Genomic DNA, 18,200 nt, shown 5'->3' with positions numbered 1-18,200 from the left:
GTGAAAGAAAGTGTTGCTTGAGGAGGTACGTGCGCTGTGTTGGTGTGAGTTGGGGTGGGGAAGATGGGAAGCAAAGTAGAGACTGAGCTGGGCTTTCTTAGGAGAAGGAGAAATGCCTTCAGCTCTGTGTTGGGTGCTAAACTCTTAAAGAAGATGCTGCTGTGGATTTTCTTGAAAGGCTGTCCATTAGGAGTGGCCTAGAGAGGAATGGTATTTTGTAAATGACTCTGGAAAGAAGCCAGAGGAATAAGAACAGTGTCATGGTTTTGCTGCATTTTGATGGAGATTTACTTTAGTTCTGCCCTTAGTTGCTTATAATCAAAAATGCCGTTCTGACTGAAAGCACAGCGGCATGATAAGGTGCTGAGAAGTCTCTGGCTAATTCTGCAGGTGGGTCGCTGGTAGCCTTCCTTCAAAGGAGGTGTGGGAGAAATGTCTGTCTGTGGGGTCGGTGCGCTTTTGGGGAGGGGAGAAGATACCTCTGCCTGTGCAAGAGCACCGTCCCTGGCAAAGAGGTGCAGGGAGAGTGCCTGACCACCGCTCCTGCTGTGGACTGTAGCGTCTCCTTGTCTTTGTACCTACGCTGTGTGTCATTTTTCAGATTGAGAAATAAAACTCTCAAGTTCTGAGAGCTTTTTTCTCTGCCTGCATGACAAAGTCGTGTTTCAGCTTGAAACTCATCTGGTCTGTGTCTGCTCTGCCTGAAAAGACACCTGAAAGGAGTCTGCAGAGTTGGCGTGCCCATGGGGGAGATACCCAGCTGGCCCTTTGTGTGGGGTGGATGGTGGCGGATGCCCAGAGCAGTGGGCAGCAGCAATTCCTGCTGTTGGTACTTAACCGGGAACCGCTTTGGTAAAGGGGTGGAGATGGTGCTTTCTGTGGCATCTCTGGGGTCTCAGTCTTGCAGCGACACCTTTGACGTTGGAGGGGTGGACTGCTATAAGCTAAGTAAGCAACCTCTGACAAGACTGCAGGGGTAGTCCTTGTGTGGCAAAAAGCCTGGCAGTGTTTTCATGGAGCTCTGCCCACTTGCTTCTGTGGTCTACGTTATCAGTGCTACCCGCAGTGCTGTTTCCCTCCCCCATGAAAACGGGCGTTCTGCAGGACAGGATGTTTTACCTGCTGCGGTGTGTGATGCCTGGCCGTGGAAAGATGAGGCCAGATAGAATTTCCCCGGAACAAAACTGGACTGGGTCTGCAAAACTTGCTCTGTGTCAATAAAAACTGAGAGGACTAAATAGCTGGTAAGGTTTGATTATGAGCTGTAGCACAGAGTTGATACGGGAGGTGTGATTCTCTATGGCTGCTGTGGTTTGGGCCGGATTGGCCACTGGGTGGCAGGACAGATGCTCTCGTCAACGTGTCTTCAAAGAGAGGCAGGAGAGAGAAAGAGAGACTCAGGATTTCAGAAGGAACTGATCTACTTGACTAAAACGTTAAGAATAAAATAAAAAGGAAATAATGAAATATATACAAAACTGTATCGAGCTCCCAGAATGGTTTTACGTGTAATAGTGGAAGTAGAGATGTGTGATTTTGTTGCTGTTGGTTTTTTTTATCCCTGAGGACAGGCATAACAGTGGGAAATACTCAAAGTAAGGTGAAGAAAACTGAGCAGTTTCCACTAAACTAAAAATTGCAAGATCAGCAGAAGAGAGAGGAAATATTTCTTCTATAGCATAATTGTTATGGGTCTTTCTTAGCAGCCCTAGATTACAGTCCTTTTATTCAGCAGCAGAACCTGCACCTGTGTCATACATCTGGTACGTGTCCTGAGGATGGCAACTAAGTATAAGCACAGCAGAATTGTACCCCATGTCGGGGTCATGCTGACTGAGCTGAGGCAGTCTTCCAGAACATATAAGTGAATTTGGGGACGTCCCTGCGTGTTGGAACTTCACAGTATTAATGATTCGATCAATAGAGTTTGAGGAACGTCAGCAAGTTTGTACTACTTTCTCTTCTTTATTGACTTTATAGAACAGCACTGAAGTTATTCATATAGATTCTTTAGGCAATTCAAATACTTTCACTGAATGACAGAAAGGCTGAGGTTGGAAGGGACCTCTGGATGTCATCTTGCGATAGCCGCCTGCTGCAGCAGAGACAGCCAGCGCCGCTCAGCCAGGGTCTGGCTCCATCTTCTCTGCAGCCTCCCATCAGGCTTTTTATGCATTGATCAATTCCCCTGCGAGCCTTCTCTTCACCAGGCTAAGCGGTGCCAGCTCGCTCAGCCTTTCCTCAGAGGAGAGATGCTGCAGTGCCTTTATCATCTTCACACTCCTTTGCCAGACTCTCTCTCCAGTCCAGCCCAGGACACCATCAGTGCTCCTGGTGGCAAGGGCACACTGTTGGCTCATGATCAGCTGGGTGGCCACCAGGACCTGCAGGGCTTTTTACGCCAAGCTGCTTTCCAGCCGAGCAGCGCGCCAAATGTGCTGGTTCCTGGGGTTGTCCCTCGCCAGGTTCTGGACTTCACTTCTTTCTCCTGTTGAACTTCTTGTGGCTCCTGCCTTGGCAGGGTGTGAGCATGAGGTGATGCAGAGGGCAGAGCCAAGTGGTGCAGACTCTGAGCAGGAGGAAAGATTTGGGTGCCAGTGTTGCAGGGCATGACGGGGCAGTAGAGGCTGGTAGGAGAGCAGATCCCCGGGAGGTGGGGGCAGATGATGTGGTGAGGAGGAGACCAGGCATGGGACGTTTGGCAGTGGGGCATGGTCCAGCCCTGGAGTCCCCCTTCTGACTGAACCGTTGGCCGGCATGTGTCCCAGCTGCTGGCCTGGCCCTGGTTTTGGCAGCTCCTGGGGCCTTGTTCTAGTTGTGCCGGCGGGGTGGCCTCTTGGGTGGCTGAGGTGAATGTTGGGAGCTGCTGGCCCTCCTCTTCGGGCCTCGCCATGGCCCCCCACGGGAGAGGTCCCTGCTGCGGCTGGGAGTAGAGGGACCTGCAGCAACCTCCCCTGGATCGTCATGCAGCTCCTCCTGTTCCCCGTTGGTTGGAACAGGGGCATCGGGCAGCTGCCGGGAGCCCCATGAAGAGCAGCGGTGGAGGTGTTGGGTCGCTCCTCTTCATCGTCTGCGGCAGGGCTGTGGGAGGTGGCTTGGCCAGGGCCAGGAGACCCCCTTCTGGAGGCAGCAGGAGGAGGGACAGCCACGGGGCTGCCCTCCCGCTCCTCGGCAGCATGGCTGTCCTCGAGGCCCAGCAGACGGTGGGCCTCCGCGCTGCAGCGTTGCACGGCGACGTTGATAAGCTGCTGTACAAATGTCGCCGCGCGATCCTGGAGGCTGACCTGCAGCAGCCGGACCAGGACCTCTTCGTCCAGACCAAAGAAGCCCAGGACGGCCAAGATGAGGTCCTCCATCACAACGGCTGCTGAAGGCTCCTCGGCAAAGATCAGCCCCAGCTGCTGTTGGAGCCAGGGCAGAAAGCGTTGGAGGAGAGCCGGGTGGTCGTCAAAGAGGAACTCCCAGGTATGGGGCTGGAGGCCGCCCACCAGAGCCCTGGGCACCGACTCCACTGCCAGCGGCTGAGGTGTTACAGAGCGGCGAGGGGGGCTGTGGGTGTCTGGGTGCCTGGGCGCTCCTCCGGCCTGCCGGGTGCCAACTGGTGCGGGGGCTGAGGCAGATGACGCGATGGGAACCTCTTCGAAGTCATTGTCTGCCCTCACCGAGTGCACGATGGATCGCACTCTCCTCTTGCAGAGAGGGCACTCGGGCTTGCTGTTAGCCCAGCGCAGGATGCACTGGTAACAGAATTGGTGGAGGCATGGCATGGCATAGGCGGCATCGTCCCAGCTGTCCAGGCACACTGGGCAGCGGTTGTCCAGGTCCATTGCCATGCTCTCCACTCGCTGCATCGTGCTAGGGGCAGCTGGGGGTGACCAAGTGCTCCCTCCCTGTGGCGCTGCAGCAGCCGGTGTCAGGCTGGAAAAGGAAGAGAGGCCACGGTCACTGGCTGGCCTGAGGAGGGGTGGAAGAAATGCCCAGGTCCCTCAAGAAAGAAACCCTCCCAGCTCCCCAGGGTGCGATGTCCCCACACAGCTCACCTGGACTATTACCCATTATTGCTCTTCCGTGTGTGTGGTGGTGAAGCTGCAACATTTCCTCCTATGGCGATCAAAAGAGACTTCAGGGCCTTGGGACGGTTGGTAAGGGGATGTGGGGCACAGGTTATTTTTTCCTCTTTCCTTCCAGTTACAGGCAGCGACATTGGAAGAAACATACAGACAAGCCCAGTCTATTAATAGGTGGCTCCATGGCTGGTGTGACCAACAGAATTTTGTTTTTTTTGATAAGGGGATGGCCTACACAGCACCAGGCTTGCCGGCGTCAGATGGGATTCACTTGTCTCAAAGGGGGAAGAAGGTCTTTGCTCACCAGCTATCAGGGCTCCCTGACAGCGCTTAAAACGAGGCTTGAAGGGAGAGGGGGACAATATCAGGCTTACCTGTGACAAGCTGTGAGATGACACGCCAAGGTTAGAGGGACAGGGTGCTAGCGAGGGCCCACAGGCTGTTGCTCTGAGATGTGCTGGCTACGCTGCAGGACACCTGAAGTCTTCCAGCGATGAATCAAGAAGGAAACACCAAGGAATGAAAAGGTGTTCCTCTAAGAAGGTGATAAGAAGGTGCCTCAAAAGGAGGCAGACACGACAGTTTTTCTCCTAAAATCACCGACTGAGAGGGTAGGACTGAATCCCCGTGGGTGGATTTACTCTTAGTCGCTTACAAAGTATTTTCAGTGACTTTCTGGCACACCGTGAAAGTACAGTGGAAAGAGAAAAACCAAAGGCAAAAAAAATACCGGTAGACCGTATAACACACAAAAAGATCATTTAATTTCTACTCATGGCTTTTTCATGGAAGTGAAACTCTAATCAAGTATTTCCAAAGCATCTTAGCCAAACTGGGAATCCCTCCCACAACAGATTCAGTGAGTTCAGCTGAGCCTAAATGGAACCCAGCAGCCGCACCGTGCTGGGAAAGGTCTTGCGCATGCCCATGCACTTCTCCTCATCAATGAAGAGTGTGTTGGCTTTGACGGCCAGGTCATGCTGCAAGACCGACTTGGTATGAACCAGCATTTGCAGGGTGTCCTCGGTGTCTCTCAGGCGCTGCTGGAGGCTCTGGACCGTCTCGTTGATTTTGTGGACCTCGTTGACAAGGCTGGAAAACAGCAAGAAACCCTGGTTAACAGTGCCATCGTGGGGGTGGTTTCTAGCGTGGCATTGCTGAAGGGCCCCTTGGTCACAGGATTTCCCCCTTCAGTGTGCTCAGACTAACTCAGACCCCCCGTTTCTGGCAGACGCATGGGAAAGCTGAGGGCAGAGCTCCTCCAGACCTCAGCGGGGAGGCATGGTTAAGTCTGCTCAAAGGCTTTGGCAACGCGCAGCCGCCTCTCCCAGAGCAGCTCGGGCCAGCAAGAAGAGGGATGAGCAGGTGTGGTTTCCTGTTCCTGCTTGGTTTGGGGGGTTTGTTGGCTCCCCCTCCTGGATTTCCCTGTGCAGGCATCCTCCCCATGCCCACAGATGCACACAAAGAAAACAGGACATCTGGGAGAGGCTAAAAGTGAATGTGAAACAAGGGGAGGATGGAAAAAACCCTTGTTGTACGAGATGCTGCAAAGGCTGTGGGGCTGGGTTTCAATTGCTCTGAAAAGGCTTCAGCTGGAGTCTTGCCCAACGGGCTCCCAGGAGGGGTGAACTTTGGGGTGCCTCAGAGGGGGTGCTGCTGGGCGCTCAGGCCAGCCTACTCCTCCACAGCTCCTCGGCGTGCAATCCCAAACAGACCACTGTGTCCTTGAAAGGATTTCCAGTGTCCTCGGAGAAGGTGAGGACAGCCCTTTCTGCTTCTCCATAGGGGGCACCCTTCCTTGCAGTTCCCCAAAAGGAAGGGCCTAAGGGATCTCAGCAGGATCCTGTTGGAGAGTAAAGGGCTCGTCCTTCAAAACTGAGCACATCCAACTGCCGGGAAGCAGGCTGGAGAGAAGATGGGGCTTACCCAAGCGGGAAGAATCCATCCCCTCATGGGGTGCCATCAGGCTATACCCGGCCATGGTGTACAGCCTCCTTTGTGGGCGCAGAGCTCTCCCAGCACCCAAAGGCTGCAATACCTGCTCATTGCTTTTGATTATAGCAGTGCACTTATGGAAGGACTGTTGAAAGAAAAGCCCATGCTTAATTTTTCATGCAGTGCTACCCCCGGGTGCTACCAGCCGTAACTCCTCAAGGAGCCCACCAGACCCACGCTCCTGCCTTACCGCAGCTGGGCAGTGTCCCGGCACAGCTCCACGTTTGGTCTGCGTGTGCGCTCGTCCAGCCGGCTCTGAGCCACTTTTAAGGGAGGCCCTTGGTCTTTAATGGCCTTTTGGATGGCTTCGATGGTCTTCTCCACCTGGAAGATTTCCTGCAGCGTCTGGCGTAAAAAAGAAACCCATGCACAAATTAAAAAGTATCTTCTCAAGTGACAACATAATTACCCTTTCCTCCTGTCCATCTGCAGAACAATACAAGTTCAATAAGCAGACCCTGGGCTCAGACCTCTGTCATTCTGCTACACATCAAGGCGCAGAGCCAAGAGTAATTTTTCTTCAGGGAAAAACCTCTCTTGGCTCTTGCTGTCACATCAGAGGAGGTTTTGGAGCACTGATGGACCTATTGAATTCCCAGCTTCCCAAAATTACCGCTTGCTGGAACTAATCATCCATCAACAGTAACTCAGAGAGGGAAGGTTCTTCATGGATCCTCACTGAAAGACGTGGCATCAGCTCGCAGTGCTGCAAGCCCCGTCTTCCCTCAGTTACTCAATACAGTGTCGGGCACGTCTCAGGAAGCTTTCTATGAGACCCACAGCTCTGAGGCAGGTGTCCATCACTGATTTCCACTGACTCTGCTTGGCAAAACAAACACACGCATGCCCGTGCAGCAGCCCCAGAGCACAGAGAGTGAAAGCACGTCCTTGGAGGAGAAGCAAGCCTGCAACCCCCCCAGCAGGCAGCCCAGCAGAGGCCCAGCAAGGCCGTTCTGGAGGGCAGCCAGCGCTTCTGAAGGAACTACCAGAGATGCAACCAGCATTGGCATTTTCTGCTGGCAATCCCTGTGCTCCCAGGCTGCCAGTGAGGATGCCCTAGCAAAAACAGATCCCTTGAGATGAAATTACGGTTCCAACTCCTAAGGGTCCCACCTCAGGGGTGTCACTAGGAAGTGACAGTGACACACCGAAAGGGAGGGGTTCCGACTACCTTGGCCAGGTGGGTCCGGATCTTGCTCTTGGCATCGGCTGTCTCGCTGATGCGTTTGGTGAAGGCGATGTTCACCCTGTTGAACTGGCTCCGCATCTCGTTTGCCGCCACCACCAGCAGGTTCTCGATGTTGTCCCGCAGCTTGGAGGAGGCCGCCCGTTGGCTCTGTGAGCGGAGGATGTTGTCGTCTGTGATATTGGCCCAAGAGTCCGGCACCGAGATCCTTCAGGAGGTGAGGGGGAAGAAGAGGCCCCGGTAAGCCCGTAGTGCTGAAGCTGGACGTGGGCAGGCATGAAGCCTGCCTGGGAGCAGCACTGATTAAATGTATCTGAAATCTCTGTCTTTAATTTGAGCATAGGTTGTGGTTTAACTCTGGCCAGCAGCTAGGACCACACAGCCACTCTCAATGGAGGGGAAAGAGAAAGAACAGGACTCACGGGTGGAGATAGAGACAGTTTAATAGAACAACAACAGAAAATAAGAATGAGAAGAAGACTACGAGTAAGGGTAAGAATAAAGGTAAGGTTAACAATAACAATAACAGTAAGAATAACAATAAGCAGAGAGAAACGGTCCCACTCAGGCAGCTGTCTCCAGGCGGGATGGACGTGCCTTGACAGTGGGCTGGGGACAAGCAGCTCCCTGCCAGGGAGAGGCACCGTGCATCCCGGGCACAGCTTGCTGCTGGCGTGCCGCCCAGCGTGCACTCACGTGGCATCAACCCGCTCCACCGCTGGGTAGTAGCTGATGCCGTGGGAGGTGCTCCTCAGGTGGTGACACTTGTCATCGATGCGGTGGGCCGCCTGCTTGTGGGCCAGGTCCCTCTCCAGCTCGTGCTGGGCCGCCCTGTTGGACCTTCAACATGCAAACAACAGCCATCGCTGGGGATGTTCAGGTGGAAGGGCTTCCTCCCCGCTCCAGTTCCCCGCAGCTCCCTCCCACGCAGCTCTGTCCTCCCATGAGCATCTCTGCCCACTTCCCGGGGAGCCCGCCTGGCTTTTCCATCTGCACGGTGTGGGGAGAGGTCGGGGTCCGCTGGGGGTCCACATCACAACTGCAAATGCACATCAGCCCTACGGCATGACATAAGGAGCTCCTCCTTACGCGAGCTGGGCTTTGGCTTCATCCAGGTACCGCTGCATCTTCTCCTGGCACGACCTGATGACATTGACTTCCTGGGTAAAGGACACATGGCCCCATCATCAGTGTCTGTACTCAGTTGTCCTGATGCCACTCGTCCCCTCAGACCTCCCCAACCCTGCACACAGCAAGAACTTGCCTGCTTGTCTTTCTGCCCAGAGTAAACAGGCAGGGAGTGGAGAAAGTGCCCCCAAACTGCGTGCATGTCTTTAGTGCACTACTCCCTGAAGATGGTCACAGAACCCCCACACGCTACCCAAACACGCAGCTGCTCTTCAGCTATTCCTTCCTCTGTACGGCCAAGTCATACCCACACGGCGTGGGCATGCTGCTGCCTGGGGGAACCCCATCCCCTGGCCCAGCAGGTTTTGGGGGGGTTGAAGAGCTGAGCACCTCCCCAGCGGTAAGGAGCCAGGTAGGGAAGAAGGCTGCAAAGCCTCTGTAGGGCAGTTTAGGTAAAACTGGCTTTAACACATGATCTGGGTGGCCCAACTTACCGTGAAGAGCTCTTTCTCCACATCATCATGGACGAGGTCAATGCCCATCCTCTTCTCCCGCTGAAGCAAGCACTGCTGAGCGACCTGTTGGGGACATGCCATCACTGTTGGGTGCAGGGGCAGGACTCTCTATAGAGAGAGTCCCCATCTCAAGAAATGGAAGAAAAGAAATTCTAGGCGGGCACAGAGGGGACATCAGGGGAACAAAGTGCCCAGGGCGGCTGCTTCAGCTGACAACAAGAAACCGAACTGCACCGTATGCATCAAATCAACATGAGGAAGCACGCGTGTCCCAGCTGCAACCAGAGCTGTGGCACAGGCACCTGTGTCAGCCTTGATGCTGACCTCCCCAGGGTGTTGTAGGAAGACATGGGCTTCTGTCTCCCAGTCCAGGAATTTGGATGTTCCGCCTACACAAATATTTGGTTAAGCAAATAGAATTGTGATGAGCTCATAACGGGCTGATAGGGGATGCAGCAGATGGGAAGACATTGCAAACTTAACTTATGGTCTCTTCATAAAAACTCTCTAGGTCTTGCGGAGCTGCAGTGGAACTTAGACATTTGAATGGCTGCAGTTGTTCCAGCAGTAGGCTACAGCTTGCAGCCCACTGGACAGAGTGCTTACCTGGAGAGGGGCCTCCGTCTCAGCCAAGGCCCTTTCTAGTCTCTTCTTCATGTCTGTGAGCGTGTTGGTCTCCCCGATCATCTCATCCAGCTCACGGCAGAGCTCCCCTTTCCAAAACTCAATAGCATTCACACGTCCTCCCAGGCTTTTGGTGCTTTCTTCTTGTGTTTTCTTTGTCTGCTGGTATTTATCCCCAATCATGCGGGTGGTATCAACTCTCAGAGCCTCCGCATTGTGCCGGGAAGTCTCTGACTCTTTGTACTTGGTCAGGTTGGACCTGTACCAGTCGTCAGGGGTGTAGCGGGTGAAGAGGGTTGTTCTGTTGGAAATGTAAGGGAGTTTCTCGCTGGTGGTCATCCCCTGGGAAGTTTTGGAAAAGGGAGCCAAAGCTGGTTTGATGGCATCTCTTTTAGAGTAGGTGCTGGGCATCCAGGGGAGGCTGGAGCTCTGAGGCAACGGGTAGTACGGGAAACGGTCCTTATAGCTGGAAGCCATGGTGTTGATGGCAGGCAGAACCTTGGCACGTCTTGCCGTTAAGCGAGAGCCGACAGCCTCCATTCCTGACCACTGCTCTTCAAGTACTTGTCCTGCACAGAGGAGGAGATAGAAGACAACTTCCCTCAGTCAGCACCTGCACTTGCCTTCCTTCTTACAGCAACACATGCAGCTTCTAACACAAACAGCAACGCACACAGCACCCACAGGTCACCTGTACAGGCCTAAAACTCTTGAAAGCAAATGCCTTCTCACAGCACCCCAAGCATTTGTATCTGGAAAGGGATTTGAATTTGTTTAGTATCTAGCCTCAAGTATTGAAATGCGGAGAAAAGCAAAGCATGGCTGCTCAGGAGAATGACAGATATTAGCCTTCATTCTCCTCAAATCTGTCAATCCCGTGAAAGTGTAGCTGGTGATTGTCTTGTGTTCATTGGCTTCTTTTGGTTGGCGTATGTGCTGATCTTCTAGTACTCCAGATGTCCTTTTCTCTTTCAAAGTGCCCTTTCCAGCCCCGATAGCTGCGCCCCTTTGGACCAACCCAGTGTGATTGGTGGGTCAGGGACTCAATCCTCACCCCCCACCTTCACTTGCATTGATGCTTTGCAGATCTATATCCAAATTTGACCCCCCTCCAGCTATTTCAGTCTCAAGAGAACAGCCCTCTCTTGACTTGCAAAGGAAGAAAAATGCCTACGCCTCACCTGACGTAAAATCGATGCACTTGGAAAGGAGAAATCCCAGACAGTCTTTTCAGAGGGGTGTGTAAACAGCAGCCTTGCAGGAGCCCTAGGAGGAATGGCCACACGTGAAGATTTTGCTACCGAGAACTGCATACGGCATTGTGGGTGCTACTGCTCTTTTCAGATTCAGGGTATCAGTCAGTTGTTGTCAGAAACATCATGCAGAGGGCCAGCAAATGTCCCTAACACACCGCATCTGAGGCCAAACCCTCAGGAGGGGACTCAGGAGGTACCCCATCCCCTCCCCACAGCTCCCAGCCTGGCTCAGAGCCCAGTGAAAGGTGAGGACACTGGTGTGCTGCAACAAGATGCCTGGGTGGGAGTGGGGTTTGACACAAAGCATGTGCTCAATCCCATCTGTTACAGCATGAAAGCCACTTGAGTCCTTCAAAAATGGGAAGTTTGCATAAAAAAACCTTTCCCATAATGGTACATACTCACCCGAAACCTCCAGAGGCTTGGGAGTGCCCGGGAGGGCGGCTACTCCCTGCTGTGCTGTGGGGTTCGGTGGCAGCACTGCCAGACACTGCAGCGTCCCCAGTGCCCTGTGTGACACAGAACCAGGGCAGCGTTGCCAGGGGCGCAGGGCGCTCAGGGACCGGGTTCTGCCTGGGCAGCTCCCTGCAGCCGCTATGGCAACCTGATGCAGCCCTTTGGTGCCCGGTGCTCTTGATGGGCAACCCGGGGCCACCCGTGGGCAGCTCAGTGCAGACTCCGGGCAACCAGACTGCCTTTGCTGTGACAATTGATCCCGTCCCTGGACAACTCCCGCTGCCATCCATGGGCAACCCAGTACAGCCTTTGGGCGTCTGCTCCGGCCAATCAAGGGGACTTGTCTCCAACTTTTGATAACACCCATCAGGCCAACTGTCAGCACCCCTGTGCCCCATTGTCCCCAGAAGAAACATTTTCATTTCCTTCATGTTACCACTTGAGGTTAACTGTGAGCTATGTATATGGCTCATCAAATACTCAGGCTGATACAGCTGTCTTCTCATTGCCGCCTTTGGTTTCCTCCTGTTTTCCCACCTATTGCAGCTGCACACTGAGACCGGACCAAATGTTTTACAGCTTCTCAGGGGTGCACTGACACCCTGCCCCACCGCTCCTGCTTTCTGTGCACACATACACACGGAGCCGGCCTCCATGAGAAAGCAATGCCTCTGCTGCCAAAGATCTGAGATAGAGAAGAACTCCAACTGTTTTCTGTATACAAAGGTTAGCACACTTTGATTTCACTTTAAATACATGTCTTGCTTTAGTCGGGTTAAAATCGACTTCATGGCATAGGGAAACCAGTCAAATTCACAAGCTACGGGACTGTCGTGGTTTAGGCCAAAATCCACTACTGGGGACCTGTGGCACCCCAGATGGCACCGACAGGTGCTCCCCTCTACCCCTCTTCAAAGAGAGAGGCAGAGGAGGAAAAAGAGACTTATGAGTTTAGAAGGAACTAAAGTACTTTAATGAAGTATTAATAATAAAAGAAAAGAAAAAATGAAAAATAGACACAAAACCCTATCAAGCTCCCGAGATGACAATGACGTCACCGGCTGGCACTGGGGCAGTCCCAGGCTGGACGCAGTGACGGACGGGAACTGGATTCCGGATCTGGATTCAGAATCGGGATCACAGGCAGATGAACAGAGTCCTCCTCAGACGTCGGCCGTTGAAGGAAGAGCTGCCCCTTTGATCCCTCAGCTTTTATACTGAGCATGAGGCAGATGGGATGGAATACCCTGTTGGTGAGTTTTGGGTCACCTGTCCTGTCCGCTTCTCCCTGCAGGTGGGACTCCACTATGCTTTTCCGCTTCCGACCCTCCAACGGGGCAAATAACAAAGCTGGTTGGCCTTGGGGGTTATAGCAATAAGTATAAGCAGGAGCCTCTCTGCATACCATGTCTGGGCATCAGCTACAAACAAGTGGTCTTATCACTCTGAGAGAGTGAACGCTGTCTGCACAATATGCAGTTAATTTCAGTAGTTAGAAGAGGCCCAGCTAAGAAGTGAAGTTACTGAACAAAATTGTTTCTGTTTTACCTCAAACCAGGACAGTGACTCTCCAGCACGAAGTTCTCAACTACACCCAGTAGTAAGTGGTCCCCAAATCCCTCGTGCTCTGGGGACCACACCAAAGTCAGTAGACTACTCGCATGCTCTCCCTTTATGCAAGTAATTAAACTCCTTCCTTAATTTTGACTACAGCTCCAACAGCAGCAAATTCACTAAAATTACAAAACTACCACTCCCAGTTGTGCTAAGGCATGTCCAGTTTTGATAGACATGGGAGGAGACAGTTTGTCCCAAAGCCTCGACCATTTTAGCTCACCAAAAAAGAAACCATGGGTGCAAACGTGCGGCAGATACTAAGCAGGGGCGCCAATTTTCTGCACATCGGCCCAGGTCTGCCTAGTTATCGAAACTACTTAGTTCAAGTAGTACTTCTCTAAGTATCTCCCTGAGAATCTAACTACTTAGAAACCTAAGCACAAAATTGACTGCCAAAAGCTGTCCATCTTTCTGTTGCAGCGCTACGTTCTTGCTGTCCGTTACTACAGGATTACACTGGCTCATAAGCTGCCCTTCTGAAAATACCCCGATCCAGATCTTTTATAGCATCCGTCATGAGTCTACACGTACCCATAACATTGCCAAGTCGCCGTTTTCATGCCACTTTTGAATATTGCTCTCTCTCCTGTAAACACTCTACCTGCCTCTCATGGTTTGGGCCAAAACGGCCACAAGGCAAGTGACAGATGCTCCCCGCTCCCTCTCTTCTGTAAAAAAAAAAAGAGAGGCAGGAGAGAGAGAGAGAGAGACATACGAGTTTAGAAGGAACTAAACTGCTTTAATGAAATATTAATAGAAAAGTAAAAAGGAAATAATGAAATGTATAGAAAACCGTATCGAGCTCCCAGGATGACAGTCACCTCGCCAGCTGGCCCTGGGGAAGCCCCAGACTGGACTCAGTGACGGATGGGAACTGGATTCCGGAGCTGCATTCAGGATCGAGACCAAATGCACACGAACAGACAGAGTCCTCCTCAGGCGTCGACCATCGAAGAAAGAGGGCTGACCCTTTGATCCCTCAGCTTTTCTACTGCGCGTGAGGCAGATGGGATGGAATCCCCTGTTGGGCAATTTTGGGTCACCTGTCTAGTCCGCTCCTCCCCGCAGGTGCGACCCCACTGCGCTTTTCCGCTTCCCACCCTCCAACGGGGCAAATAACCACGTTATCTGCCCTTGGGTGTTATAGCCCTAAGTCTAAGCAAGAGCCTCTCTGCATACCATGCCTGGCATCAACTATCAACACAGGTCTCGTCACTCTGAGAGTGAACGGTTTCTGCACAATAGGCTGCTCACTGCAGTAGTTAGAAGAGGCTTAGCTAAAAAGTGAAGTGACTGAAGAGAGAATCGGTTCCGTTTTACTTCAAACAAGGACAGATGCTATTTGTCCCATGATGGCATTGGTGGAGTACATCATGTCTGTTAAAAAGGCAGAAAACAGGAACGGTCTGGGTGGGGAAGGCCGGACAGGTTACCCCTTTTGTGGTGCAGGATATGTCATACGCGTTTCTGCCAGGGCGTCATAAGTTATCTTTTGCAGTTGGGCACACAGCACAAGTTCCCACAACTCCAGTAAGTTTAACTCTCTGAGGGAAGGGATGAGAGAGAAAAGAGACTTACACGTTTAAAAAACAAATTAAATTACTTTAATGAAAGCATCAACCAAAAAAAAGAGAGAAACTAAAGACACATGCACACTATATCCACAACTGTATTAAGAGAGAAAAGATCCTTTTATTGTGAACATGGCGTGCGGGAGCCCAGGAGTCACAGGGGTTCAGGCACTAACAGGAAACGGGCACCTACAAGGACAGAGTCAGAAAACGCTGGTAAAGCCCAAAGGCAGGACGAGACAGGACTTGGTTCCCCTTCCTTTGGGAAACACAGCCGGCAAGGAAGGGTTTCTAGCCCAGCTGGCATTGAGCAGGGGGTGGCTCTGGCGCCTTGTCCCCATGGGGAACGCCCTTTGAGACTGTGCGTCTGCAGGGATGCACAGTGCGCCTGTGCCACGCAGCAGGGCTCCATCGGGAGCCCCTGGGGAGCTGCCATGGACTTCTTCCCAAAGCCTGCACGGCACCATCCCTGGCCGACCCTTGCCAGCCCCTTGGACTGACTTAGCGCAGTTTAAGGAGTTGGGAAAGATGGGCAGCAGAGCCTGGGACTCACCTGGGCTTCTTCACCATCTGGACCTTTCTTCTTCTCTTCAGTCGCAGTCTTCTTCCTCTCTTCCTTCTTTTTTCTTCTTGTTTACATTCCATCTCCTCTTCCCAGGCCTCTGGTCTCTTCCTTTTGCTTTGGTTTTCGGTTTCCTGGAGGGAGCCTGCAAACCTTTCCATCCCACAGTGGATTGGAGAGGTAAAGCCAGGATCAACTGGATCAATCAGTTCTCCATTTAACCCAAGCTCACTCCTTTTACCTTTGTGCCTTTGAAAGGTTCTTTTGATCTTCTGCACATCGCAGGGACTCTGTCGTGGTCTCGGGGGCGGTTGGAGGAAAAGTGGTGGTTGCCTAAACCAGAAATGTTGGCGTTAGCAGGTGGCAAGGGATGCCCTGGAGGAGTAAGCAATTTTTTGGCAAATTGCTCCCTTAGCTCTCTAGAGAAGGTGCCTTGGGCTGGTTGGCATTAGCCCTTTCTTCCAAGGGCCTCACTTTCGAACACAACGTTCTCACAGGTGTGTGACACTCTGCTAATTTGCAGGGGCCATTCAGCAGACACCCTGCGGTCCCCTGCGGGCAAGAAAAGGCTTGCCCACTTCTTTCTCCTGCCGTTTCTTCTGCCCTCCCGAGACAGAACTCTGCAGATACCCCTTTGGTGCAACACCCCCTTCTGCGGTGGCAGGCTTTGCTTTTGGAGTCTGTCCTTCTGCAGGTATTTTGTAGGTATTTCCTTTGAATAAGCACATTCCTAACACATTGGAGAAACCACCTTTCCACTTTCACTTACACTGCCCTGTTCTGGGGGATAAAAAAAAACCATACAAAGCCACATGGCAATGAATGCTGGGAAGAGGCACAGCAGCTCCTTGGACTCATTAAGACATACCCTCCTCCACGAGACACATTGTTGCAGTGTTTGTGGACCTGCCATACCTCTGCTATTTCCAATCCTGCCTCCGTATCTGCCACTTTTACTTCCTTGAGGACTAGCAGAGAGGGTGGTGCCTCCAGGAAAGCTTTTGCCTGGTGCACCACGGCTGCTACCCCTGTACCTGGGGGAAGGGCAGCCCCCTCCTCCTCCTGCTGCTGCTGCTCCCTCCCGCTGCAAAGGAAAACAGAGTAAGAGCCCGTCAATGGAGACCACCAGCCCAGCGCTCCCAGAGCCTGCCCTGCCCTGCCCTGCCTGCAGCGTGGTGCGATGGGGCAGGACGGGCAGGGGGCCAGCAGCTGGAACCGCGGCTCTGGCTCAGCAGTTCCAGCTGGGATGCTCCTGAGAGCCGGCATGCCACCATGACAGCCCTGCCCAGCCCTTGCCCTGCCCTCCTCCTCCAAGCTGTGGGCAGCAGCAGAGGCTCCGTGTCCCCGCAGAACCAGGTCCAGCAGCCGCTGCCCAGCGGGTCCCCTTGCTCCTCCAGGTGACGTCCTCCCTTGGGCTGCCACACCTGCATAGGGACACTCAAGGGACAAGTGAGCATGGCTCCTCCCGGCTCTGGCTGAGGAGCAGAGGTCAATTTAGTTCTGGGGACGGAGTGAAGCAGGAAGCACCTCAAGCGCTCCACAATGTTGAAGGGTACCAAGGGCTGAGCTCTCTCCTGCTGCAGCGTGATGGGCACAGAATTCCTCAGGGTGAAGGGCAGCATCCTCCTCAATTCTGCAGACTTGTCGCTTGCAGGAGGACAAAAGGCCCTCCCTGCCTTTCTTTCCAAAACTTACCTGAGCGGTGATGTCCTCCTTTATTGACAGATGGGGCAAGCAGCGGTGCTTGCTTGGGATCATCCTACAAGAATCAGAGAGCGGTTAGAGAGCAGCCTCGCAGCAGAAAGGGCCACTGGCAAGCTGCCAGGCGGCACCAGCAGCCTGAGAGCATTAGCGGTGGGACCCTCTGCCTTCCGGGGCTCACCCCACTCACCACACATCCTGCACAGCCATGGGTGGGGGAAAGGCCATTCTCACCTCTGCCTGGACCTCTAGCAGCTTCTCCAGGCTCCTGGGATTGAATGTCCTCCACTGGGCAAGAAGGAGTGGAAGAAGCTGAGCAGCGATGCATCTGCTGCTCGGCTGGAGGAGCGGTTGTTAGGGACAGAAACACTCACAGCGTGGCAGTGGCTCAACTCCTTTTCCAGGTGCTTGATGGATGGGAGGCAGCTCACCCGGGCTCTCTTGTCTCCTTCTGGTGTCCTGTGCACCAGGAAGGGACAGGGAGGGAGCTGGGTCAAGCCCAAGCTGCCTCTTCTCCCTTCTCTTGGCATTGCAGCTTCTTCTGCCCTTCCCTTCTGGGCACCAAAAGGTGACCAGGGGATTCAGGATGTAGAAATGCCCCTATTCCTCCGTGCCAGCGTGCTGCCTGTTCCCTGCCCAGGCTCTGCTCGGAGGGCAGAGGCCATTCACAGGATGCCATGGGCCCAGTTGGGAACCTCTCCTGCCCAGTCATGGGACGTGGCACCATGACTCACCTGAAAGTGGCAACACAGGAGCTGCTGGGCCAGGAGAGGATGATGGAGGTCCCATCCTCATCACTTCCTTCCTTTTCTGCTCTTGCTGCCTCCTTGTCAGCACTCAGCACCCACAGCTGGTCCAGGGCCAGGCAGAGCCGTGGGCACAGGGTGGTGCCACATCTGAAGAGCGGAGAGCCAGGCAGGGAGCTGGAGGTGGCCTCCTAGAGGTACCCCCTGGCCGGAGCCCTGTCCCCCGCCTGCCGTTGGGGCAGACATGGGTGCATCCAGCAGCAAGGTGCCCCCGGGGGCTGAGGCTGGTGCCAGGGTGTCCCTGCCCCGCTGCCAGGGACAGGGCTGGGGGAAAGGCGGCTGGGCTTGCAGGCACTTACTGCAACTTGGCAATGAGCAGCTTCTGCTGGAGGAGGCAAAGGCACCTCTGGCTTCTCTTGCAGCCCTGGCTCAACCACACATCCACGCTCAGCACCGCCGTGCCCTTTCTGAGAGGCTCCCTGCAGAGCAGAGAGTGGTGGGTATGTGAAAGGCTGCTGCTGTGGGGCCCGGCCATGCCCGCGTGTCCCCGAGCCCCAGGGAGAGCCCACCTAGAGCCACAGCAGCAGTTGGCCTGGCCCATTCCACCCGGGACTGGAGGACCCTGGCCGTGCCGCAAGGACACGGCCCAGGCAGCCACAGTAAGGATGGGATGCGGGGTGCTGCTGCTGGTGCTGCTTTGGGCCAGCACAGCTCCATCCTGCTGTCTCTGGTGGCTCTTGGCTGCAACTGACAAACACTGGGAGCTCAACGGAAGC

At 53.8% G+C, this 18,200-nt stretch overlaps 1 protein-coding gene across 1 annotated transcript; it reads right to left on the bottom strand.

Annotated features, from left to right (window-relative positions):
- Positions 1–4,942: 4,942 nt before the first annotated feature.
- LOC309683156 (tektin-3-like) lies at positions 4,943–10,055 on the bottom strand (the record flags this gene model as incomplete). Its single annotated transcript, XM_082497357.1, has 7 exons — positions 4,943–5,159; positions 6,253–6,407; positions 7,234–7,456; positions 7,945–8,088; positions 8,338–8,408; positions 8,871–8,954; positions 9,498–10,055. 7 exons carry the CDS (start codon positions 10,053–10,055, stop codon positions 4,943–4,945), a joined length of 1,452 nt encoding a protein of 483 aa, XP_082353483.1.
- Between the last annotated feature and the right edge of the window lie 8,145 nt (positions 10,056–18,200).

The sequence above is a fragment of the Vanellus vanellus genome (assembly GCF_965231255.1).
Source record: "Vanellus vanellus genome assembly, chromosome: Z".
NCBI classification, from domain to species: Eukaryota; Metazoa; Chordata; class Aves; order Charadriiformes; family Charadriidae; genus Vanellus; species Vanellus vanellus.
Note: the sequence above shows the minus strand (reverse complement) of the source record. Positions and strands in the feature narration are given on the sequence as shown.